Source organism: Conger conger, chromosome 11 (genome assembly GCF_963514075.1).
Source record: "Conger conger chromosome 11, fConCon1.1, whole genome shotgun sequence".
NCBI classification, from domain to species: Eukaryota; Metazoa; Chordata; class Actinopteri; order Anguilliformes; family Congridae; genus Conger; species Conger conger.
In genome coordinates this window covers 3,556,333-3,581,213 of record NC_083770.1, presented here as the reverse complement: position 1 = coordinate 3,581,213, position 24,881 = coordinate 3,556,333, and the positions used below count along the sequence as shown (strand labels likewise).

At 44.8% G+C, this 24,881-nt stretch overlaps 1 protein-coding gene and 1 pseudogene across 3 annotated transcripts in view; one reads left to right on the top strand and one right to left on the bottom strand.

Annotated features, from left to right (window-relative positions):
- tnksb (tankyrase, TRF1-interacting ankyrin-related ADP-ribose polymerase b) overlaps positions 1-9,850 on the top strand; it is a 106,467-nt gene extending 96,617 nt beyond the window's left edge. For all 3 annotated transcript variants that reach the window (XM_061259960.1, XM_061259959.1, XM_061259957.1), the window contains 8 exons: positions 634-716; positions 2,699-2,819; positions 3,048-3,145; positions 4,209-4,283; positions 5,564-5,669; positions 5,899-6,085; positions 6,863-7,019; positions 7,699-9,850. In XM_061259960.1, coding sequence (XP_061115944.1) covers positions 634-716; positions 2,699-2,819; positions 3,048-3,145; positions 4,209-4,283; positions 5,564-5,669; positions 5,899-6,085; positions 6,863-7,019; positions 7,699-7,785 — 914 coding nt within the window. In that variant the 3' untranslated portion in view covers positions 7,786-9,850. The remainder of the gene's footprint in view (positions 1-633; positions 717-2,698; positions 2,820-3,047; positions 3,146-4,208; positions 4,284-5,563; positions 5,670-5,898; positions 6,086-6,862; positions 7,020-7,698) is intronic.
- LOC133140479 (dual specificity protein phosphatase 4-like) overlaps positions 1-24,553 on the bottom strand; it is a 257,554-nt pseudogene extending 233,001 nt beyond the window's left edge.
- Positions 24,554-24,881: the final 328 nt, after the last annotated feature.

Below are 24,881 nucleotides of genomic sequence, written 5' to 3'. Positions count from 1 at the left end.
GGAGCATGAAAGTAATGAGTGTAGCCCTCATACTGTACACTGGTTTATTAAGTTAGCGTCGTACTTATCTGGCATGTTATTGCTGTCTAACCGTTTCACTTTTATAGTTTCATATATCTTTTTAAATTGATAGAAACTTTGCCAAATAATTTAAGACCATTGTTTAGACTTTTAGGAGCAATTATATTTCCCCTTCCAACATCCTCTGTAGCAGCTGAAACACACACACACACAATCAGCCTTTTTAAATCAGCGTTTTTTTTTTTTTTTCATAGGTCTGATTATGTTTTTCCTTAGAATGTGGGGGAGCTCCAGTCAGCCAGGCCCATCTTTACACCCTCCCTCCCTCCCTAACACTGGTCGCATAGATTTGAGATGTAGAAAAAATGCATCTCAGCCAACTCTGATGTTGGTTGTTTTGTTTTTGTTTTTTTTGTAGAAAAATATTAGACTCTGATTCATTTTTCTAAACAAGCAAGAAAGCCCGCTTCAGCCGCAAGCTTCACAGGCAGAAAGGTGTCTCTTTCTCAGCACGCCACAGACAGTCTTTGTGTTGTTTAAACCAGGAGCTGGAGAAGGCAGCGGAATTTGCGTCTGAAGCGTTTTGACTGTGTGTCGTCGTCTCTCCCACAGTCACGGTCCTCGACATGAACATCAGTCAGTTCCTGAAGAGCTTGGGCTTGGAGCACCTGCGGGACATCTTTGAGAGGGAGCAGGTGAGCTGCGTCTCCAAACCCCCCCTCCATCCCTCCCTCCGCAGCTCAGGAGAAGGGGTGGTGTCGTTCACTCGTTTCTCGATGCGTTTCACCGCATTGGCAGGGAATGAAATCTGTGCCTCGGCCCCGGCTTCATCCGCCCCTGGGTATTAGACTCGGCTCCTTATCGGCTCTCCTCTCAGAATGACGGCATTCTCCACTGCCAGAGCCAAATGACCTCTCCTCTCAGACTGACCTCAGCTCCTGCTGCTCTCCTCTCAGACTGACCTCAGCTCCTGCTGCTCTCCTCTCAGACTCACCTCAGCTCCTGCTGTTCTCCTCTCAGACTGACCTCAGCTCCTGCTGCTCTCCTCTCAGACTGACCTCAGCTCCTGTTGCTCTCCTCTCAGACTGACCTCAGCTCCTGCTGCTCTCCTCTCAGACTGACCTCAGCTCCTGCTGCTCTCCTCTCAGACTGACCTCAGCTCCTGCTGCTCTCCTCTCAGACTGACCTCAGCTCCTGCTGCTCTCCTCTCAGACTGACCTCAGCTCCTGCTGCTCTCCTCTCAGACTGACCTCAGCTCCTGCTGCTCTCCTCTCAGACTGACCTCAGCTCCTGCTGCTCTCCTCTCAGACTGACCTCAGCTCCTGCTGCTCTCCTCTCAGAATGACAGAATGACTGCATTCTCCACTGCCAGAGCCGAATGACAGGTCTTATATTGCTATTTCTCAGCCGAGAATAAAGAATTGGGGTGGCCTGTAGCGTAGTGGTTAAGGTAAATGACTGGGACACTCAACGTCGGTGGTTCGATCCCCGATGTAGCCACAGTAAGATCCGCACTGCCGTTGGGCCCTTGAGCAAGGCCCTTAACCCTGCATTTCTCCCGGGGAGGATTATCTCCTGCTTAGTCTAATCAACTGTACGTCGCTCTGGATAAGAGTGTCTGCCAAATGCCAATAATGTAATGTAATGCAAAGACTGAGTACACAACGCTTTCTTATACCTGCTCCACGGACACGATTGAATACCCCTGACTCATCAGATACAGCTGAGAGGCCAGCTGTCCAATTATTTTTGGTCCCCTGAAATAGGGGGACTGTGTAAAAAGGGACGTAGTTTGTGCATAGATCACTCGATATGACAGTCTGCACTTTAATGCTGGAGTACAAAGCAGAAAAGAAGAGAAGTCCTTTTGGGCCGCTGGGCTGAGCTCCCTCAGCAGCATCCCCGGCACCTGGAGCGTTCGGCTCCAGAGCCGCGGCGTGTCACTTCCTGTCCCCTCCACGCCCCTGAACTCCGACTTTACTCACGGCTCAGTGCGGGTCTGAAGGGCCTGGAGATATGCTGCAGTCCTTCCCTCCAATCTGCAGACACTCCCCACCTGCGGGGGAGAGGGCTGGACGTGTCGGTGATGATGCTGTGTGTCAGCGCCCTCATCAGGGTGATATATAGCCCATCACTGGACCCACACGCTGTGGTGTAACAGTGACACCCGCTGACAGCCAGGTGATTACAGGGAAGGGTGATAATGCAGCCTGCTGGCTTTCAGCTCCCAGGTCTCCAGCAATCCGCCCTGCTTTTCACATCACTTTCACACTAATGGGGTCTTACTGTGTGTGTGTGTGTGTGTGTGTGTGTGTGTGTGTGTGTGTGTGTGTGTGTGTGTGTGTGTGTGTGTGTGTGTGTGTGTGTGTGTGTGTGTGTGTGTGTGTGTGTGTGTGTGTGTGTGTGTGTGTGTGTGTGTGTGTGTGTGTGTGTGGACAGAACGAAAGGGAGAGAGACTGCATTATCATTGATATTCTGTAAGCATTCAGTTTCTGAATTTTGATTCAGCGATTTCTTCATGCGAAACAATGACGCTGTTAATTGTGATGCGTTTGTTTTATACGTGTTGCAGCTCCGTTGTGTCTGGCTGTGCCCGTGTTGTAGCTGTGTTGTGTCTGGCTGTGCCGGGCCTGCCTCTCTGTGCTCCTGCCCTCATCGACATGCTGTTCTGTTTCAGATAACGCTGGACGTGCTGGCTGACATGGGGCACGAGGAGCTGAAGGAGATCGGCATCAACGCCTACGGCCACCGGCACAAGCTCATCAAGGGCATCGAGAGGCTGCTGGGAGGCCAGCAAGGTGCGCGGAACATGGAGGAAAACCTCCCTAACTGACTAGGAACAGGCCGAGAGGCCATGTGTTAGATGGCACTCATACTCAGATGGCATTGCGGTGCTCAGTGAGCGTTAGATGGCATTGCGGTCCTCAGTGAGCGTTAGATGGCATTGCGGTGCTCAGTGAGCGTTAGATGGAATTGCACTCTGGAGCACGCAGTAAGATCCCCACTCCTTGCTCTTTCCACTGCAGGTGGCAACCCGTACCTGACCTTCCATTGCTCCGGGCTGGGCACGGTGCTGATCGACCTGGCCCCCGACGACAAGGAGTTCCAGTCTGTGGAGGAGGAGGTACGGACCCCACCGCGCCCGGCGCTTTCTGCAAGCGTCCTGTCCTCTCTGCCGTACCCCGCGTCCCGTACCCCGCATCCCGTACCCTGTACCCCGCGTCCCATACCCTGTACCCCGCATCCCGTACCCCGTGTCCCGTACCCCGCATCCCGTACCCCGTGTCCCGTACCCCGCATCCCGTACCCCGTACCCCGTGTCCCGTACCCCACGCCCCGCACCCCGTGCCCTGTACCCCGCGTCCTGTACCCCACGCCCCGCACCCCGTACCCTGTACCCCGCGTCCCGTACCCCGCGTCCCGTACCCCGTACCCTGTACCCCGCGTCCCGTACCCCATACCCCGCGTCCCGTACCCCGCACCCTGTACCCCACGACCCGTACCCTGTACCCCGCGTCCCGTACCCCATTTGCTAGTGGTCCCAACCTGTCGTACAGAAACATGTACACCAGGCGTTCCATTCCTCTCCCCTGGAGCGGCTTCCTGCCAGCTGTGCACGCCTGCCTCGCTCCGGTCAGACTTTCAAACTAGGAACTGCAGATTCAGCCACTGAACTGCTTATTTCAGGCATTTTAGTAGACTATTTAGGAGGAATAAGAAATAATTTATCAATGGTTTGCCATAGTATGTTTTGCCTAAGGTAATCACAGTCTACCCAATTGGGTACTGACTTGTTCTTGTTAATCCCATTGGCCATCTGTCCCACCTGCGGTACATCTTGATTTAGGACAGTTTGACAGTCTGAAGTTAGGGGCGTTTGTTGAGTCCGACGTGGCATGCTCATATAAGCCTAAAAAAAGTATGAGAAATGCTTGATAAGAACAGAAAATGAAGAAATTGTTCGTTCTCATGCTGATGACACAGTCACTACAAAGCGAAAACATTCCATTAAAGGGGTTAGTAATGCCTCTGAGCCATAAGGCGCGCAGCCTTTGGGAAGCAGGCTTCTGAGAACGGCCTTGAAAGGCTTGGCTTGCTGACTGTTGGCAGATCCCCACTGACATGCAGTAGGGAGAGGTTTGGGAACCGTGTGCTGGACTGACCTCGGCTCATCTTCCCCGTCTCAGATGCAGGGCACGATTCGAGAGCACAGAGACGGAGGTAATGCTGGAGGGGTGTTCGTCAGGTACAACATCCTGAAGGTGAGCCCACCCTGAATAACCCTGCTCTGCCTCTGGCTTATACAAGTTCCTATTATCCTTTATAAGTACATACTTGTATACTAGTTCCCCTTATCCTCTATAAGTACATACTTGTATACTAGTTCCCTTTATCCTCTATAAGTACATACTTGTATACTAGTTCCCATTATCCTCTATAAGTACATACTTGTATACTAGTTCCCATTATCCTCTATAAGTGCATACTCGTATACTAGTTCCCATTATCCTCTCTAAGTACATACGTGTATATTCAAGTTCCCATTATCCTCTGTAAGTATATACTTGTATACTAGTTCCCATTATCCTCTATAAGTATATACTCGTATACTAGTTCCCATTATGCTCTATAAGTACATACTCATATACTAGTTCCCATTATCCTCTATAAGTACATACTTGTATACTAGTATATACACTCACTGAGCACTTTATTAGGAACCTTAATACACCTTCTTATTCGTGCAATCTAATCAGCCAATTGTGTGACAGCAGTGCAGTGCATACACTCATGTAGATACAGGTCAGGGGCTTCAGTTAATGTTCAACATCAACCATCGGGGGAAAAAGTGACTTTGGCCATGGAATGATTGTTGGTGGCAGACAGGGTGGTGTGAGTATCTCAGAAGCTGCTGATCTCCTGGGATTTTCACACACACTAGCCTGTAGAGTTTGCACAGATGGTGCAAAAAAAAAAAACCCCGCAAAAGTTAAAAGTTCTGCCGGCAGAAAGCCTTGAAAATGAGAGAGGTCAGAGGAGAATGGCCAGACTGGTCAAAGCTGACAGGAAGATAACGCAAATAAGTAACGCAAATAACCACACATTACAACAGTGGTATGCAGAAGAGCATCTCTGAACACACAATGCATCATAACTCTAAGTGGATAGGCTACAGCAGTAGAAGTCAGAAAAATAAGTCTAATAGATACCTAAAGTGCTTGGTGAGTGTATAATATGTCATTTGTTATTTATCTTGTGCTTTTATCCCAAGTGATTTACAGTTGATCAGACCGAGCAGGGGACCGTCCCCCCTGAAGCAATGTAAGGGCCTTGCTCAAGGGCCCAGCGGCTGTGTTGATTTAATCATGGCTGCACCGGGGCTTGAGCCACTAGCCTTCCGTCCTTCTCCAGGGCGGGGTGACGGTGACGGCTCTCTGGAGGTTGTGCCACAGTCCTCCCCCATCAGGGCTGCACTGAAGCGGAGACACACTCGGATTATGGACTTATTCTCACAGCTTGTTCCTTTCCCATGTCCCTGCAGATCCAAAAAGTGGTGAACAAGAAACTAAGAGAGAGGTATGCCCATCGCCAGAAGGAGATTGCAGATGAGAACCACAATCACCACAACGAGCGCATGTTGTTCCATGGTAACAGTAGTCTTCTCCATTTTCCTTCAATAACAGTACTTCGGATATACATGGCCCAGACATTTCCCTGGCGCTATAATTTAATCAATGTGAATTCATTTGATATATTTCAATTGAAGGTTTTGTTTATAACATTGTTTAAGATGCTCTATGCAATTCCCGGAGTCTTAATTATGATGACCTAAGTTCCACGGCTTATTTGTGCACTCTGCCTGCCGTTATTCCCCAGGGTCTCCATTCATAAACGCCATCATCCACAAGGGCTTTGACGAGCGGCACGCCTACATTGGCGGGATGTTCGGAGCCGGGATCTACTTCGCCGAGAACTCGTCCAAGAGCAACCAGTACGTCTACGGCATCGGGGGCGGGACCGGCTGCCCCACCCACAAGGACCGGTCCTGCTACATCTGCCACAGGTGAGAGGCTCACGTCAACAGAAAATAAGCTTTTGGCTGCCTTCGCTCCTCAGGGTATTTAAATTCAGGTATGGTTCACTTCCACGCTCCTGGCAGCAAAACTGTTTCTTCTCAGATTACAGACAAAACTGTATTACAGACCCCAAAATGTTTCCTGCCGTTGCTTTTAGAAAATATGAATATTGAATATGATTGGGGCTCCAGCAGGAATGACAAGCGTATGGCGTTGACTTGTTTGAAACTGTAATTCGCCGGCCTGCCTGGATGCCCAATCGTAGTCCCGTTTATTTCCCCGTGTTCATTGCGTGCTGCACTCTTTGCACCAGCTGTTGGCATTTGGGAGAAGGGTACATAGGGTATAGAAGGGAAAGGTATAAATGCTCTTTCATCCTAATCTCTTTTCCAATGCTAAATGATAGCAAGTCTAGTAAGGGAGGGTAATTGTCAATTCTTGCTTTTTGGGTGTATATGGGAGTGGGTGTCTTTATATTTTTCAGATTCATCCTGTTAATATCTTTTGTAGTAACATTGTGATTATATGGAACTGTCAACACTTGCGATAAGATAAATTCCTGAGCAGTCGGACAATAGGCTATAATCATATCAGCTTAAGCTTCGCCTGGACAGTGAAGAGAGGCCGGTGCTCTGTGGAAAGCCACCACCATGAGCAGAACCGCGTGCCTGATGAGCGTTTCCCTGTTCCCTGTTCCCTGTTCCCTGTTCCCTGTTCCCTGTTCCCTGTTCCCTGTTCCCTGTTCCCTGTTCCCCGGGCCGCAGGCAGATGCTGTTCTGCAGGGTGACCCTGGGGAAGTCCTTCCTGCAGTTCAGTGCCATGAAGATGGCCCACGCTCCCCCAGGGCACCACTCCGTCATCGGACGGCCCAGCGTCAACGGCCTGGCCTACGCAGAGTACGTCATCTACAGAGGAGAGCAGGTCCGTGAGAACAGCACCCTTTAACTTTGTGTTACATGAAGAACATACAGAGGGGAGCAAGTCCATAAAAACATCACCCTTTAACTTTGTGTTACGTGAAGTACATACAGAGGAGAACATCACCCTTTTACTTTGTGTTACATGAAGAACATACAGAGGGGAGCAAGTCCATAAAAACATCACCCTTTAACTTTGTGTTTCGTGAAGTGCATACAGAGGAGAACATCACCCTTTAACTTTGTGTTACGTGAAGTACATACAGAGGAGAACATCACCCTTTAACTTTGTGTTACGTGAAGTACATACAGAGGAGAGCAGGTCCGTAAGAACGTCACCCATAACATGCTATTTAACACTGCAGACGTGATGTTTTACAAACTGTTATCTTTATGTAACTTTTAAAGGAGACAGAGCACCTGACAAATTTGCGGGAGTTTCATCCAAATCACTCAAAATGAATAGAAAGAGCATTTCTAAAGTGCAGATCCAAAACAAAGCCTTGTTGCTTGTGCAGAGAGGAATGTAAGGTAATTTGTCATGTGTCTTTCTGAAATTGTGGTCAGGAGTTGTGGCTGTGGCTGTTCAATCAGAATGTATGAATCTGCGAAAATGCCAGTCTTGATTGGGTGTAGTGGATGCATTGGTGGTTTTCAGTCTCGACTCGTCCCTGTGTTTTCAGGCCTACCCAGAGTACCTAATCACATACCAAATTGTGAAGCCCGAGAGCACAGCCCAAGCCACAGCCGGCGCCGAACAGAAGTCCTAGTCCAGAGTGTGGTGACCGCCATGGCCAGCCCCTCCCAGCGTAACTGCAGATGGCTACCCAACACTTTGCACATTCTGGGTCCAAAAGGCAGTAAACCCCCCTCTCCGTACATTTGTGTGAAAACCTACTTTTTAAATTGGGGTGGGGAAATAAAACCTTGGTTGGTTATCGACTGCCTAACCCCTTTCCTGTTAGCCTTTACGAAGGTTATTGCCTTCATGTGAAAATGTCGCCTTCCCGCCCGTGGTGGTTGGACCGGGCCCCTTTTTCTTTGCCTTTGGGTTCTCTTAAAGGGCCGGCTAATGGTGGAGTTGAGACCAGGGTTCAGCGGACTGCATGCTGCAGTAACTGCAGTCACAGGCTGTGGAGAAACGGCGAGGGCAACGGGCCTCGTCCTGCAGGCCTGGAGTGGCACAAGGTCTGCCGCTTTCTGTTTTGACTCCATAATCAGGAACCCATGTAGACCCATGAAACTCTGCTGAAGTCCTTTTGATGGATTCTGTGTCAAAAAACAAGGAAAAGCAGGCCTTGCGGCTCTCCGGGCCCAGCGCTGGGACCCCAGGTCTAGAGGCACACACTGAACGGTGTACAGATGAAATGGCCAAACTGCTTCGTTCCATCCCCCCTGCGTGTCCTCCAGGTTACACTGCCTCCTGTCCTCCTGTGGAATGGCTTATTTCACCACAGTTTTAACTCAAACCCGTAAGGGCCGTTACCCCCTGACTGACGTTACAACTGCTGAATGTTTGGGAGGTAAAGCCCAATGCCGATACATAACAGAGACTGATGAGTTATCGACACCTCAGGGGTATAAAAGCATACAGCAGTCTCTCGTGTCTGTATTGGGCTTTACCACCCAAGTGTCCAGCAGTTGTAACGTCAGTCACCGTGGAATAAAATCATGACAAGTGTATTCATCCTGTTTGTTTTGTGCTGGGTTTTCTTTTTTATCCTTGCTTTCTCATTTGTTTTTAAAATGGTGTTGAAGAGGCCTGTCCGAATGTTTTTTTTGTTAGTTTTTTTTTGTTTTGTTTTTTTATTGACCTTGTTTTTAAGTGGTTTTGTGTGGAGCCTGAGGGACTGAGAGAAAGCACAGGGACAGACGCATTTTGCCATCCTCTGATCCACACAACTCCCATTTTAAAGGAATTGCACTTTTAAGCAGGAAACATTTAAGTTATTTACGATGAAATAAAATGACATTGTTGAAAAAGATATGTTCATAATGTACAGATTGTGTAAAGGACACTGTAAAGCTTTTGATGTTGTTTAATGATGAAGTTTGGCTTTTACTCGTATTGTAAATGAAGTGGGATTATTTTGGGTATTTTTTATTTTAGTTTTTCTTGTTTGTTTGTTTTCGTTAGTTTTTTTGGAGGAGAGACACGATCCTCTAATTGGGTGGTCCTGTTGCATTCCCTTTGCTTTCTGAATAAACATTTACTGTGGAAGATGTGCCTCCTTGGATCCAATTCCCACATTTATTTGTTTTTACTTTCCTTTGTCACCGTAAACTGAAATTTTTCAGATGATTATGGTATAACATTTAAAACTGTGAAACCGTTACACTACCACTGAAAATTAAGCTAATCTCCGTTTCAGAAGCCAGGACTGTAAGAAAACGGCATTTATTTCTTGTGGCACTGAATTCCCGAGGTCGGTGATGGCCTAGTGAGGTGGTCACGGTGAAGGCTCGAACTCTAGGAAATGAACTCAGCTGGAAGTGACATGGTAAGGCTAGGGTGCAGGTTTGTGTGGCGTAGATGCAAGAGCTGGAACCAACAGCAAATTCGGCAGTTCCCAGCTCGACACTGTTTTAGCTGCATGGTTATTCCTCTTATTGGCCACCAGCCTTGTACAAATCCCTCAGCTGTCCCACGACATTAACTCTGCCCTGTGCCTGAAAAACCTTGTTACTTGGTTGTTACCCGTCTTTTTCACTTGTTTTTCCGTTTTGTTTTAGTTTTTTTTGGCCTAAATCAAGGCCTCCACTGACCTGTTTAACACTTAAGTAGTCGGAAGACTTGCTCAGACTTGCTTTTAATAAAATAAAAATGGCACATCATATTTGTCTGCTGTCTTTGTTAAAGGTCCCAATCCTTCCTTTGAGCAAGAAAACATCAGCGCATCCTAGTATTTTTCCTAAAGCGTGATGTATAAATGATCGACCTGTGGATCCACCTCTCCCCATCTGCCACGTGTCTAACAGTGGCTTCACACTGACGTTTGAAGGAGCACTAGCATTCCATTTCCCCAATTCACGTTTTCTCAATTTTACCTGCTTCAGGAGCTAGGTGAAGAAACGGAAGAAAAGATGAGAAAAATAACTGATTGGAATGAGCCAATCAGTATAAAAACAACTCATTCCTACACGGTTCACCCAATAAGGATGTAAAAGCCCTCAAAGCTGAAAGTCTGCTCTCTTTAACCTCATAGTGATTGTATAGTATTTTCAACTGTTTGTTTGCTGGAGTACAGAGCAAAAACAACAAAAAATGTCACTGTCCAATTACTTACGGACTGCTCTGTGTGTATCATCCTTGGCCTAAATTCAGTTGTGTTCAAGAAAATAGCAGTACACCATCAGTAACCTGATGAACCACTGTTATTAGTAGTAGTGATATTTCTGCAGGTCCAATACTTGTAGATGTAGTAGTGTAATAGAAAAACAACAGACCCAACTGTCATGACATGCACGCTGCTTGTTCTGAGTCATTGAAAGGGACGTGTTCAAAATAATAGTGTGGAGTTTAATTAGAGAATTCATTCATTCTGTGAAAAAAGCAGGTGCCATTAATTGTCCTTTATTAAGAAAGAAGGGGAGCAAATGTTTCATACATTGTTATAAAATATATTTCCTTCTGAATTGCTAAGTAAAATGAGCCTTTCCAAACATTGTTCGGAGGAACAACATCATTTGATTAAGAAGTTGATTGGAGAGGAGAAAACGTATAAAGAAGTGCAGCAAATTATAGGATGCTCAGCTAAAATGATCTCAAATGCTTTAAAATGGCAACAGAAACCCGAAACAAGCGGAAGAAAACGAGCAACTACTGTTAAAACGAGTCCAAATGGCAAATATTCAGCCATTCATCAGCTCCAGAAAGGTCAAAGATGATCTACAATTACCTGTAAGTGCTGTTACAGTCAGAAGATGTTTGATCGAAGCAAAGCTACCAGCAAAAAATTAGAAAAAAGGGCGTGTGCTTAAGATTAGCCAAGGAACACATCCATTGGCCCAAAGAGGAATGGCGTAACATTCCGTGGACTGATGAGAGTAAAATTGTTCATTTCGGGTCTAGCGGTCGTCGATCGTACGTCAGACGCCCCCCGGGTACTGAATTCAGTACACTGTGAAGACAGTGAAGCATGGTGGCGCAAAAAATCATGGTATGGGGATGTTTTTCATACTACGGTGTTGGGTTCGTATACCAGGGATCATGGATTAGTTTGAATACATCAAAATACTTGAGATTATGTTGCCGTATGCCGAAGAAGAAATGCCCCTGAAATGGGTGTTTCAACAAGGCAACGACCCCAAACACACGAGTAAGCGAGCAACATCTTGGTTCCAGACTAAAAGGATTGAGGTAATGGAGTGGCCAGCTCAATCTCCTGACCTCATCCCCATTGAAAACTTGTGGGGTGACATTAAAAATGCAGTTTCTGAAGCAAAACCCAAAAATTCACAGGAACTGAGGAATGTAGTTTGTTCATCCTGGACTGAAATACCTGTTTCTCAGTGGCAGGAGTCAGTTGACTCGATGCAACGCAGATTTGCAGCAGTTATCAAAAACAATGTTTATGCAACTAAATATTAGTTCAGTAATTTAAAAGTTAAATCTTGAAACATTTTTTCAGTTTATACAGTTTGATGTGAGTTTGAAGAGAAAAATGTCGACTGACATTTTTACAGATTAATATTCCTTTTCTTTTCTTCCTGTAAAAGAATAACGCAGACTTGCTAGAATTTGCTAATGCTTTGATTTGGAATTGAATGTGTAATGATTCCACTACATTTGAAATATGGAACTAAATGATATTCAAAAATATTTGCACTTTATTCACTTTTTTTAACGCACTATTTAGTTGAACACAACTGTATGCAGATGTAAGTGACTGTGGTGCTTAAGCTGTTCCCTGCTTCTCACCGACCACATTGTTCACATTCATAAGTGGCTGTGTGATGAATGGCATTTGAGATTTTCAGGATTGAATGATGACTAGTATGCTGTTTCATATCTAGCCACAAGAGGGATCTGCTGGTGCAAGACTCTGTCTTACTGAAAACCACTAAATTCTCAATTTCATAATTTCATTTTACAATTGCTCCAGGTAGCAGTTGTATGCTGCCGGCCTCAAAATTACTCCCATGAAACACTAAACAAGTTTAACAATTTGAATATCAAGGCTAAATGTGTATATTTGTAAATTGTGTTAAAATACATGTACATACTCTATTTCAACTGCTCATTTTATATAATTTGTTTGTTCTAAGGGATATCTCCACTTGTGTGATATTTTCTATATAGACTATGCACTTTTAAGTGTACTCCAAATGAATAAGGTGCAGATGCATTAAACAGCTGATGTATATTTTTTATACTTGATGCGATTTAAAATGTGGAATTACTGTGTGACATTAATGCACTGGAAAATTCTTTAAATACATAGATGAAATTCCACACTAAATATTTAACAGAATTTTAACTGAGCATTATCATTTTATATGGGAGATAACCAATGAACAATTTCACTAAATTGCTCACACAAAGGGAGTATGCTTGCACATGCCTGTCCTATCATCAGCATAGACTAGTTTTTCATATCTTGGTAATGTAAGTGCTAAATATTATTTTATTATACCTATCATTAGTAGTAGGCAAATATTGGATAGGGCAAGGTAATGTTGTATTCTCTTCAAGCAGCACCTCTCCCCGTCCCTCCCTACCTCCCTGTGAACCTTAATTGTTGTCTTTCTGTGATTTACTTTGTGTATCGGTATTTTTAGTTGGCTATGTAAGCAGTGTTTGGATAGTTAAGTTTGGTCACTTTTGCTTTGTTGTTTGTTTGTTTGTTTAAAAAAATAATAATAATAAAATTTAAAAAAAATGAATCTTTGTTGTACAGGTAGCAGTTGAAATTGTACTTCCCTCTAGGGTCTTTCAGCGCACTTGTCCCTGGTTATGGGTATGCACTTTGTTGTACTTCGCTCTGGATAAGAGCGTCTCCTAAATGCCATTAATGTAATGTCATGTAATGTATTCTCTTACAAAATGTATCCTGAAGGAAATAATTATTTATGTATTATAGCATGCAACAACCCCAAATTAATGCATTTGCTTCATTAACTGAAAAAGGGCTTTTCTGACTCTTATAATACACTCAATATTTTGTTTTAGAAAGCTGTAGAATATTTCAATAGAAATTCTTGAAATAAATATTGAACATGGCAAAAAAAAAAAATGGGTCACTAATTGCATTTTTTTTAAATATATTGCTGTTGGGACAAAAAAACATTTTATTCCTCAAAGATTTAAATTATTGTATTGTAAGATTATTAACATAATCGCACACATTTGCAATACATGGTTCTGTCCAAAAGTATTGGAACAGAAAGTCCAATTCCTTTGTTTTTGCAATACATGGAATACACTTGGGTTTGAGATGAGTCTCATGTTCATATTTTTATTTCCTGGTATTTACACCTAGACGTGTTAAACTGCGTAGAACATAGCACCTTTGGTATCAGACCACCCAATTTTTAGGTGAGCAAAGTATTGGAACGGAGCATATTTAAGTAAGTTAAAGTAAATTACAGTTAATATTTGGTAGCACATCCCTTGCTTGCAATAACTGCATCATACATCTAACCCAATGACATCACCAAATTGTTGCATTCTTCTTTTGTGATGCTTTTCCAGGCTTTTACTGCAGCATCTTTCAGTTGCTGTTTGTTTGGTGGTGGTTTTCCCTTCAATCTCCTCTTCAGGAGGTGAAATGCATGCTCAATTGGTAAGGTCTGGTGATTGAGTCAGCCTGTTGCAAATCGTCTTCCGATTCTTACTACTGATGGGTGGATTGCATCTTGTGGTATAGCCTCTATATTGCTGCTCTCTACGCCTTCTTCAAACAGTTGATTGAGATGCCTTCACCCCTGCCCTGTGGAGATTGTTGTGCTGTCAGTGACTGATGTTTTCAGGTTTTTCTTCACAGCTCTTACAATGTTTCTGTCAGCAACTGCTGTTGTGTTCTTTGGTCAACCTGTTCGATATCTGTTGCTCAGTACACTTCAAAATCGCTCGCTTTTCTTCAAAAGACAGCTCTCTCTGCTCTTCTTGTTGTTTTTATCTTTTCTAGCACAAATGCAGTCTTCACAGGAAAAACCCAAGGCTGAAACTAAGAGTAGACATTGGGAACTATTTATCATTTAACCAATCAGTCTAACAGGACACATCTGGGCAACAAGAAACACCCGTCAGTCACATGTTCCAATGCTTTTGCTCACCTAAAAATGTTGTGGTTTGATACAAAAGGTGATATATTCTAAGTTGTTTAACAAATCCAGATAACAATACCGAGAAATAAAAGCTGAAATTTGGATCTGTCATCTCAAATACATCTTTTGACCTCAAATTCTGTTGTCTTCAGTGTAGAGCAAAAACAAAGTAATTGACCTTGCTGTTCCAATTCCTTTGGAGGGGACTGTATAACGTATACTGTCTTAGATACACACTCCATGACTACTTCATTAGGTATTTATTAGGATTATTTTTACTTCTACTACTGTAGCCCATTCACTTCGACGTTTGACTTGTGTTTTCTGAAATGCTCTTACACAGTTATGCGTCTCTTTAACAAGCCGTTTTCGCCCACAGAACTGCCTCTCACTGGATGTTCTTTTTCACAGCATTCTCTCTAAACTCCGGTGACAATCTCAGGAGTTTCTGAGATATCTGCGTGCTTTTATGCATTGAGTTGCTGCCACGTGATTGCCTGAATATATTTGCATTAGCAAGCTGGTATACAGGTCTATCTAACAAAGTGGTCACTGAGTGTGTATTTATGCTACCTCTCACCCCCCCCCATCACTCCCACCCTCCTCATCACTCACACCTGATGATTTTGTCTCCTTCTTTGAAAAGAAGGTTGATGCTATTCGCAATTCCTTCTCCCAACCCTCCACCCCTGCTGACCCTCCTACCCTCCCCAACTCCCTATCCTCCTTTTCTCCCCTCTCTGATGCCAACACACTGAAACTCCTTACATCCCACCGCCCGACCACCTGTCCTCTTGACCCCATCCCCTCTCCCCTCCTACAATCTATATCTGATGACATTCTCCCTTTTCTCTCCTCTCTAATCAACACCTCCCTCTCTTCCGGCACCATGCCCTCTTCCCTGAAGAGGGCCAGAGTCACTCCCCTGCTCAAAAAACCTACTCTTGACCCCTCTGCCCTGAACAACTCTTCTTCCCTTTCGGGCGGGCGGGCGGTCTGCTCCCAACTGTCCACTTATCTTCTCCAGAACAATCTCCATGACCCCGACCAGTCTGGCTTCAAGAGTGGCCACTCCACTGAGACCGCCCTGCTTGCGGTCACTGAGGCACTCCACTCTGCTAAAGCAAAATCCCTCTCCTCTGTCCTCGTCGGCCGCCTTCGATACAGTCAACCATGAGATTCTGATCTCATCGCTGTCTGGGATGGGTGTCACAGGGTCTGCACTCACTTGGTTTTCCTCCTACCTCTCTGGTCGCTCCTACCAGGTGACTTGGAGGGGCTCAGTCTCCGACCCTCACCCCCTACGAACTGGAGTCCCGCAGGGCTCAGTTCTTGGGCCTCTCCTCTTCTTGCTATACACCATGTCTCTTGGTTCTGTTATCTCTTCCCATGGCTTTTCTTATCATTCTTACGCTGATGACACCCTGATCGACCTCTCATTGACTGTTGAGGACTTTGTAGTTTCCTCCTCCCGTACGGCAAAGAATCTTGGGGTGACTCTTGATAACTGCCTCACCCTGGCTCCACAAGTATCTTCCACTGGCAGAACCTGCAGGTTCTTTCTGTATAATATACGCCGTATCCGTCATCTCCTGACTGAGAAAGTCACCCAGCTCCTAGTCCAGGCGCTCGTCATTTCCCGCCTGGATTACTGCAACTCCCTCCTAGCTGGTCTCCCAGCGTGTGCCATCAAGCCCCTCCAGCTGGTCCAGAATGCTGCAGCCCGCCTGATCACCAGTCAGCCCAGGTCGGCTCATGTCACCCCGCTTCTCATTGGCCTCCACTGGCTTCCTATTGCTGCACGCATCCGTTTCAAGGCCCTAGTGTTGGCATTTCAGGCTGCTAAGGGGACTGCCCCACCTTACATACAATCCCTGATCACTCCCTACTCCCCAGCTAGACCACTCCGGTCTGCCAGCTCTGGTCGCCTTATGGTTCCCTCTCTACGTGCACCTGGCGGTCGAGCTGCACGTTCAAGCCTGTTTTCCGTTCTGGTTCCTCAGTGGTGGAATGACTTGCCTACCACTGTCAGAACAGCAGAATCCCTCCCCCTATTTTGACGCAGACTCAGAACCCACCTTTTTAAACTCTACCTTAGTCCCCCCTCCTGATTTCCCCTGCCCCTCCTTTCTGATATCCCTATGCTTGTCTAAGCCCCCCCCCCCCCCCAAAAAAAAAATGCACTTACGATGACAACTATGTTTAGAACAGCATTTCATGTGTATTTTGCTAGTTCTGGATGTGATGCTTTGACTTATGGTAGAACCTATGCACTTGTAAGGCGCTTTGGATTAAAAGCGTCTGCCAAATGACTAAAATGTAAATGTAAATGTAAGACCAACATCACTTTACAAATGGGTATAAAACTCATTACAACTATCTTTTCTCATAGGATTTTGTACACGGTGTAAATCAACATACAGTTGTACTATGGTATTGCATCACATAAATAAGCTCTATAAAAGGCTCCAACATTCTTAAAATATCTCTAACTTCCTTGGTTCTAAGGTAAATCATTTTTTGCTGCAGCCATTATTTGCTGGTGTTATTTCAGATCTGTGTCTCATAATTTTATACTTATCAGAACGAACATGAAATTTAAGAAAGTCCTGGATAATGGAGTTGCTTTCTGAATACATGAAGGGAAAAAAAATGTTCTGGTGATATCAAGTTCCAGGAGACTAAATAAAGAGTTTTCATGTTCCAACAGTCACAGTTTTATAACTTGAAATACCCCATGCTGATGTTGCAAAATGTTATAAACTTGGAATTAACATATTTCTTAAATTGGTAGAGTGTAAGATTCATTCATATTAATTTTTATGTTCATTCTTTCAATTGTTGTTGGGTCATGTGATTATTTGATGCACTCAGGGTCCATAATCATTAGAATCCATTACTCTGTGATTTCGCAAGCCGAGGACTCGCTGACCATGTACAGTACTATTTTCTAGAACTTGCATGCTGTGTAAAACATTGCACGAGTGCATGGGCTCTAGACCTCTATTCTCTGCCGTGATTAACTGGATTCAGCCCATCTCTTCTGGTCTTCACAAATCTCCCTTGTATTTTACAGATGCGAACAAATGCTAATTAAAGAATGTTATTGCTCTGATTCGGGAAGTCCAAAACACAGATTACATTAAAATCAGCTTGTTTTGATGTTCGGTGAAAAACAAATTAAAAAGCGCTTTAGGGCAAGCCTGGCCGTCCAGGAGTTCATGTACTTTTGGCGTGACAAGGCACTGGCAAAAATAAATCAAGTAACCAAGCTGGGCTTTCCTGCAGCCAAATGCCATATTATTTGGTACCTTCATGTTTATACTCCCTAGTTTCTGTCTGGAAAATAAAATATGCTCGTCGGCTCTCCCGCCCGCCTGCTGGGGGTGGCGATTCAGCAGCTGGGCAGGCTCGCCACGGGGCCCTGCAGGTAGAGCTGGCCACGGGGCCCTGCAGGTAGAGCTGGCCACGGGGCCCTGCAGGTAGGGCTGGCCACGGGGCCCTGCAGGTAGAGCTGGCCACGGGGCCCTGCAGGTAGGGCTGGCCACGGGGCCCTGCAGGTAGAGCTGGCCACGGGGCCCTGCAGGTAGAGCTGGCCACGGGGCCCTGCAGGTAGGGCTGGCCACGGGGCCCTGCAGGTAGAGCTGGCCACGGGGCCCTGCAGGTAGGGCTGGCCACGGGGCCCTGCAGGTAGAGCTGGCCACGGGGCCCTGCCCTACCTGCAAGTGACCAAACTTAACTATCCAAATACTGCTTACCTAGACAACTAAAAATACCGAAACACTACGTAAATCACAAAGACAACAATTAAGGATTGTAGGGAGGGATGGGGAGAGGTGCTGCTTGAAGAGGTGCGTCCTCAGTTTGCGCTTGAAGGTGGGGAGAGATTGTACAGTTCTGACCTCAACGGGGAGTTCATTCCACCACCGTGGAGCCAGAACATACAGTAGTTGTGAGTGTGAGGCAGGGGTGTAGGGTCTGATGATTTTTTGTAGGTAAGCTGGGGAAGACCCCTTAACTGCTTGGAAGGCTAGCACCAATGTTTTGAATTTGATGCAAGCCATTACAGGCAGCCAGTGGAGGGAAGTAAGCGGGGGGGTGACGTGTGAATATTTGGGAAGGTTGAAGACCAGATGAGCTGCTGCATTCTGGATAAGTTGGAGGGGCCTGATGGTGGACGCTGGGAGGCCAGCCAAGAGGGAATTGCAGTAGTCCGGGCGGGACAGAACCATCGCTTGGACCAGGAGCTGGGTCGAGTAGGGGGTGAGAAAGGGGCGGATTCTCCGTATGTTGTATTGGAAGAACCTGCAATGGGTCACCGCCGCAATGTTCTCGGAAAGGGACAGTCTGCTGTCCATCACCACGCCGAGGTTCCTTGCACTGGGTGATGGCGTGAGTGTGGTATCCCCGAGGGAAATGGAGAGATCCAGGTGGGGAGAGGTATTAGCAGGGATGAATATCATTTCAGTCTTGCCTGGGTTGAGCTTTAGATAGTGGTCATCCATCCAGCTCTGGATGTCACTCAGGCAAGCAGAGATACGGGCAGAAACCTGTGTATCAGATGGTGGGAGCGAGATGAAGAGTTGGGTATCATCCGCATAGCAGTGGTAGGATAGCCCATGTGCAGTGATCACAGGGCCAAGGGAATGAGTGTAAAGAGAAAAAAGAAGCGGGCCTAGGACTGAGCCCTGGGGAACTCCTGTGGCAAGGGGCCGAGGTGTCAATACCGTACCAGCCCAGGCAACCTGGAATGAGCGACCAAAGAGGTCGGGGGAAGGGCACAGTAAGGGGGGCAGTGGTTGTAAAGGATCTGCTGATGACCTTCTCATCGAAAAAGTCAGCAAAGTCATCAGCAGCGAAGGAGGACTGAGGTGGAGGAGGGGGTGCATTGAGGAGAGAGGAGGAAATGGAGAACAGTCGGGGGAAGGACACAGTAATGGGGGCGGTGGTTGTAAAGGATCTGCTGATGACTGTGACCTTTTCATCGAAAAAGTCAGCAAAGTCATCAGCAGCGAAGGAGGACTGAAGTGGAGGAGGGGGTGCGTTGAGGAGAGAGGAGGAAATGGAGAACAGTTTCCGGGGGTTAGAAGCGGAGTTCTGAATTTGTGTCTGATAGTATTTCGCTTTGGCGGCAGTGACAGCAGAAGAGAATGCCGCCAGGAGAGACTGGTAAATTGTGAGGTCTGAAGGGTCTCTGGATTTTCCCCATTTCCTCTCCGCTGCGCGGAGGCTGCTCCTGCTCCTGCTCCTGGAGGTACGGAGGGTGTCAGATATCCAAGGACTGGGAGGGGATGTGCGAGGTGGCTTTGAGACAGGGGGACAGAGAGAGTCAAAGGCGGAGGAGAGAGACGAAAGGAGGGTGGCAGATGCAGAGTCAGTGGGGAGTTTGAAGAAGGATTTGAGAGGGGGGAGTGAGGCGGTGACAGTGCTGGCAAAGGAAGAGGGTGAGAGGGAGTGGAGGTTACGGCGGGCTGAGGAAGTGTGGGTGGGAGGAGGGGGAGGAGGATGGGGAGGAAGAGGGAGGGAGAATGAGATGAAGTGGTGACTAAACCTTAATGCACATAATCCATTCAGGAGAAATGTATTTCTTCATACATGTACAGAGAACTAAATTCTCTGAAAGTTTACATAAACAGGTTTGAGAAGAGATCTTGTGCCCACCTGGCCCCACACACTGATCCACACCCAGACCAGCATTCAGCGCCAAGCCTCTTAATCTTAACATGCTACAGCATCATAGCGGGGTACTCAAGTGGAATTTCAATAAATGTCTTTGCCATTCAGAATTTCAAACAGGGTTTAAAGCAAGAAAAATGTGTGAGCTTGAAAAGTTGTCCAGGAGGAAATGTGTACAATGGATTGAATTAAGTATTATATGAAATTAAAACTGCTCTCTGCCTGAAATCAGGCATGGCGCTTGAGAACTTTAAGCCCTGTTCAAAGCATTCAGAAGACAGAGGTTGTATTTACTTAGTTTATAAGTGCTACTTATTTACTAAGTAGCACTGGTTTGCTTGCAAAAAGAGCTCACTTACAGTCCCTGTTGATTTCTTGTATGTGATTTAACACTTTCATTGTTTGATATAATTGGTTTACATTACAATTCAAGTGTTACATTCTGTACAAGAGCATTCTGTATTGTGATCACATTCTCTCTATAACCATCACCACTTTTTCCTTTGCCTAAATTAAGTATGTAACATATGCAGTCAGTGAGCACCTTGTAAGGTAGACCTGTACAGCAGCTTGTTAATGCAAATATTTTATCATGTGCAGAGAGTCTGTAGAGTTTGCAGAGAATAGTGGGAAAAACAAAAAACATCCAGTGAGCAGCAGTTCTGCAGACAGAAATGCCCTGTTAATGAGAGAGGTCAGAGGAGAATGGCCAGACTGGTCAAAGCTGACACACAATACAACAGTCGTACACAGAAGAGCATCTCTGAACACACAACGCATCAAACCTCTAGGTGGATAGGTTACAGCAGCAGAAGACTTAATCTAAAAAATATGTTTAATAAACACCGAGTGTATAAGTAGTGTGTAAGCCGACTGTATATGGAGAGGAAAAGTGGTTCAAGCAAGTGTAGCTTAATTAATAAGAAGGCCTGGACCATCTGTCCCTCATTATCAACACACAACACCCGGAAGCTATTTAAATGCTTCCCCTTTTACCATTTCCTGGCCACAGACCCCTTGTCCTCGTCATATGGTCAGGCACAAAATGGGGAAAAAAAAAAATCACAGAATCAGTGACATCCATGACAAGCACCCAGCCATATAGTACATCAATGAATCCAACTAACTCTCAATGACTCATACAGCACAAAGGGGCATTTCTTGTCAAAGAAAATCCATGCATTGAAAGGGCACTTACAGTCACCCTCTGAAAAGGTATCAATACCTGGTTTAATTATTACTTAAAATGCACACATATTTTGGGCAGTACTCTGTTGTATGTGACCTGAATATGAATCGTGTTCAGTTACTTAATGCAGACAATGGCTTTGCTAAACATGTTAAAAAGACACTTACAGCCATGATCTGAAAAGGTATCAATACCTGGCTTAATTAGTAGTACACATACAGTATGTATGTCTGGGGCAGTTCTCTGTTCTCTGAAAGCTAAAAATAGGCTTCAACTGCAGGAGAATGACTTGGCTAAGCACGCCAAGACCATGGGCTTTACAAAAGCATGTGTTAAATTCTTACTTCCTTCTCTTATTTTTTCTTAATCAGCAAATATTTCAAGGCATCCTATATTTACATGTTGACGCAGACGTACGGCCACCCACCGATGTATTCGATGGCCTCGATGAACCAGGAGCTGATGTCTGCTTTGTGATTGTCGTCCACAGGGATAAACTTGTACTGGTACATTCCCTCAAAGTGATTAGGATAGTTTGAGGATACGTTCAGCAGGGCAGAAATCCCCAAGGCATCCAGCCTGTCTTTTTGGGAAGCATGATAGGCACTACCAAGGAACAAGAAGGGAAGGATCTCTACAGGACCCCCCTGAAGGAAACACAAACATGTCAGGTAACCAGCAGGTAGCGAGGTGAAATCTCACATGACTCAATTGCTTCTGTTCTCCTATAAGCAAAGATGGTTATGTGGCTTTTATTTTTCTTTCACATGTGAAACATTATGTTCTTCAGAATAAGACCAGACTCATGTCCCTTGCATTGGGTCCCATTGGTCTTCAGAGGGTATATTACAAATAAAGTGTTTAAATATCACCCACAGCTCTGCAGAGTGCATCAGGTGATCACAGACATAGCCTAGCAATACTGTCAATGAAGATTTTGAAATACCAAAAAGATATTGCAAGGTAAGTTAGCACGGCATCATTTAACTAAATTAACAATTGTAATTAGTTATTTTCTTACTCTCAAGTAATCAGCTACTACCTGCAAAGTTTAGATTTTTATTTTTTATCAAAAAATGATATTGCCGTCAAAAAAGGTCTGGTGAAATCGTAGGAGGGGTTAAATAATTTTGGAAATAGTAAGAGCAAATATCGGGTGGCACGGATGGTGCAGTGGGTAGCACTGCCGCCTCACAGCAAGGAGGTCCTGGGTTCAAATCCCCATCGGCCAGGGCCTCTCTGTGCGGAGTTTGCATGTTCTCCCCGTGTTTGCATGGGTTTCCTCTGGGTACTCCGGTTTCCTCCCACAGTCCAAAGACTTGCAGGTTAGGCTGATTGGAGAGTCTAAATTGCCCATAGGTATGAGTGTGAGTGAATGGTGTGTGTGCCCTGTGATGGACTGGCGACCTGTCCAGGGTGTATTCCTGCCTTTCGCCCAATGTATGCTGGGATAGGTTCCAGTCCCCCTGTGACCCTGTTCAGGATAAACGGGTTAGGATAATGAATGAATGAATGAATATCCAGATTTAACATAATTGGTATGTTTAGTGATCGATTGTCTCATCTCAAGTCACCCTTGAAGTTCAGTGCCAGGAAGCAGTTGGTGTTTGCGGACAACAGTGCCAAAGCTCTAGAACAGTGAAAAAGCAATAACCAAAATCAAACTCCCGAACACCCTGTCCCTGACATAAGACTTGTTTTCGCTTTTGAAATATCAAATTAAGCTATTCATGCTTTCTACTTAAAGAAGAGTTACCTGGTCGTGATGATGGATGATGAGGTGTCCCACAGTTTAAACTGGACTCAGAGGCATCGAAACTGGATGAAGAAGTCGACAACATTTTGGTTTTTAAGCAGAATTTGGGGTATTCGGTGAAAAATCTGTCGTATCCTCCTGTCACAGAAAACAATTCACAGTTATATTCTTAAATTATTTTTTGTTTTTTTCTATAAACGTAAAACAAAAACAAAAAATCTATTTCCAAAACAACATACTGTGACTGTGTGCGTGTGTGAATTTCGTCAGCTGAGTGCTTTAGTGTGTTTAGTAGGGCACCCCTTTTTTTTTCTATCCTGTTGCCTAGGCATTCTGAGATATAAATAAATGTCAAAAACACATTTTCATTCAGCTTTAACTATCAGAACCATCCCCAACCTGGGCAGCCATTGCATAACCAGCTATTATGGCATGTGGATTTGAACATTTGTGGGTTAGCACGTCAAATTTAATTAAATAGGCTACATACCCTATTTAATTAAAAACCTGTGTCTGTGCAGCTGATTCTAATCTGAGTAAAACATTCTACCTTTCGAATGAACCCCTATAAATGTGTATATATTACGTTAATGTTAGATTACAAGTGTTTAAATATGCGTTTTCTGTTACAGTTTAATCACAGTGACAATTCCCATATCTAGATAATGTTGAAACAATATATTTAGACAATTAGACTATTTAGGCCTAACGCTGCCTCTGCAGAACTGATTTGATACATGCTGGTAGAATTAGGCTATATTACATCGTTGGCTACTACGCGCATTGGCTTGGTGATTGATGTATTTCACACGGCAAACTAATGTTTCGTTACCCTTTTCAAGGTATTGGTGGAATTACACGATCACCTTTGGATGTTTTAGAGCAGACTGTATATTAAATCCAAATTATATTGAATTAAAGATTATATTGAAAAAAAGATTTCAACCGTAAATCGCCTTTATATTACAAAAAATCGGATACCCATATGATATTAAAAGCTAAAGCAATAATTATCAAATAAAAGATTATAGGCTACCACCTTGATTATGACAGGAGACCAGCACTCGACGACTGTCACGATATTTACCTTTTAGTAGATAGATGTCATTCCCAAAATAATCTTTATACAATGCATTAAGAACCAAAGTAATAGGGCTGTCGTTTTTCATTGTGTCCGCATGCGGTGTTCTCTCATCATACAGAATAACTGTAGAGTAAAGTCCGGATTTCAGTCAGGCTTTGACCTCATCATCACCCGACAGAATCTGGTCTAAACTGACGGTCCCCCGCTCTCCTCCGAACGATAGTGTTACATCGGATATTCACCGAACATCTGATGTGTCCAGCACTGAAAGTCAGAAAGGATCTGCTATCCAATACAAGGCATTTTTCACCGTCTTCGTTCAGTAATCGTTTCAAAACGTTGCATTCGATTTCGTTAAGTTCATCCATTGTAACCATTTCACCCAGTATTAACCTTCATAAAATAAAATTGTACCAAATGCATGTGAAAAACCCAGTCTTTCATACAGCCGTTTCCCCTTAAACTGTGTTATTCTCCTGAGGGGATTACTATCGAAAGCAGTCACCTTTCCTTCTTTGATGAATGGGGCTCGTCACCAGTTCCATAAAAGGAGAGCGACGTCATAAGCACACTGACGTCACCGGATAGTATCATTCATTGACCGTCGTTTCATTCATAAAGTCAATTAATCACAAAAAACTCAGTTTTAAGTGAAATGTTTGCATTTGCCAGAAGTCTCAAAAGACAGGAAATTAAACTGATCAGACCTAACGCTAGCCTCAGCCTGCTCTCCATCAAGGTATCAACACCAAGACTACATGCTATAGCCATGTATAATGCCTACTATATGTCAAACAACACGTGCTAACTACTGGGCAGATTGTTTAAGATTCAAACCTCTCAAAATATTCATAATCAGTGTAGTGTACTGTAAAGTGTACTGGCAATTTTG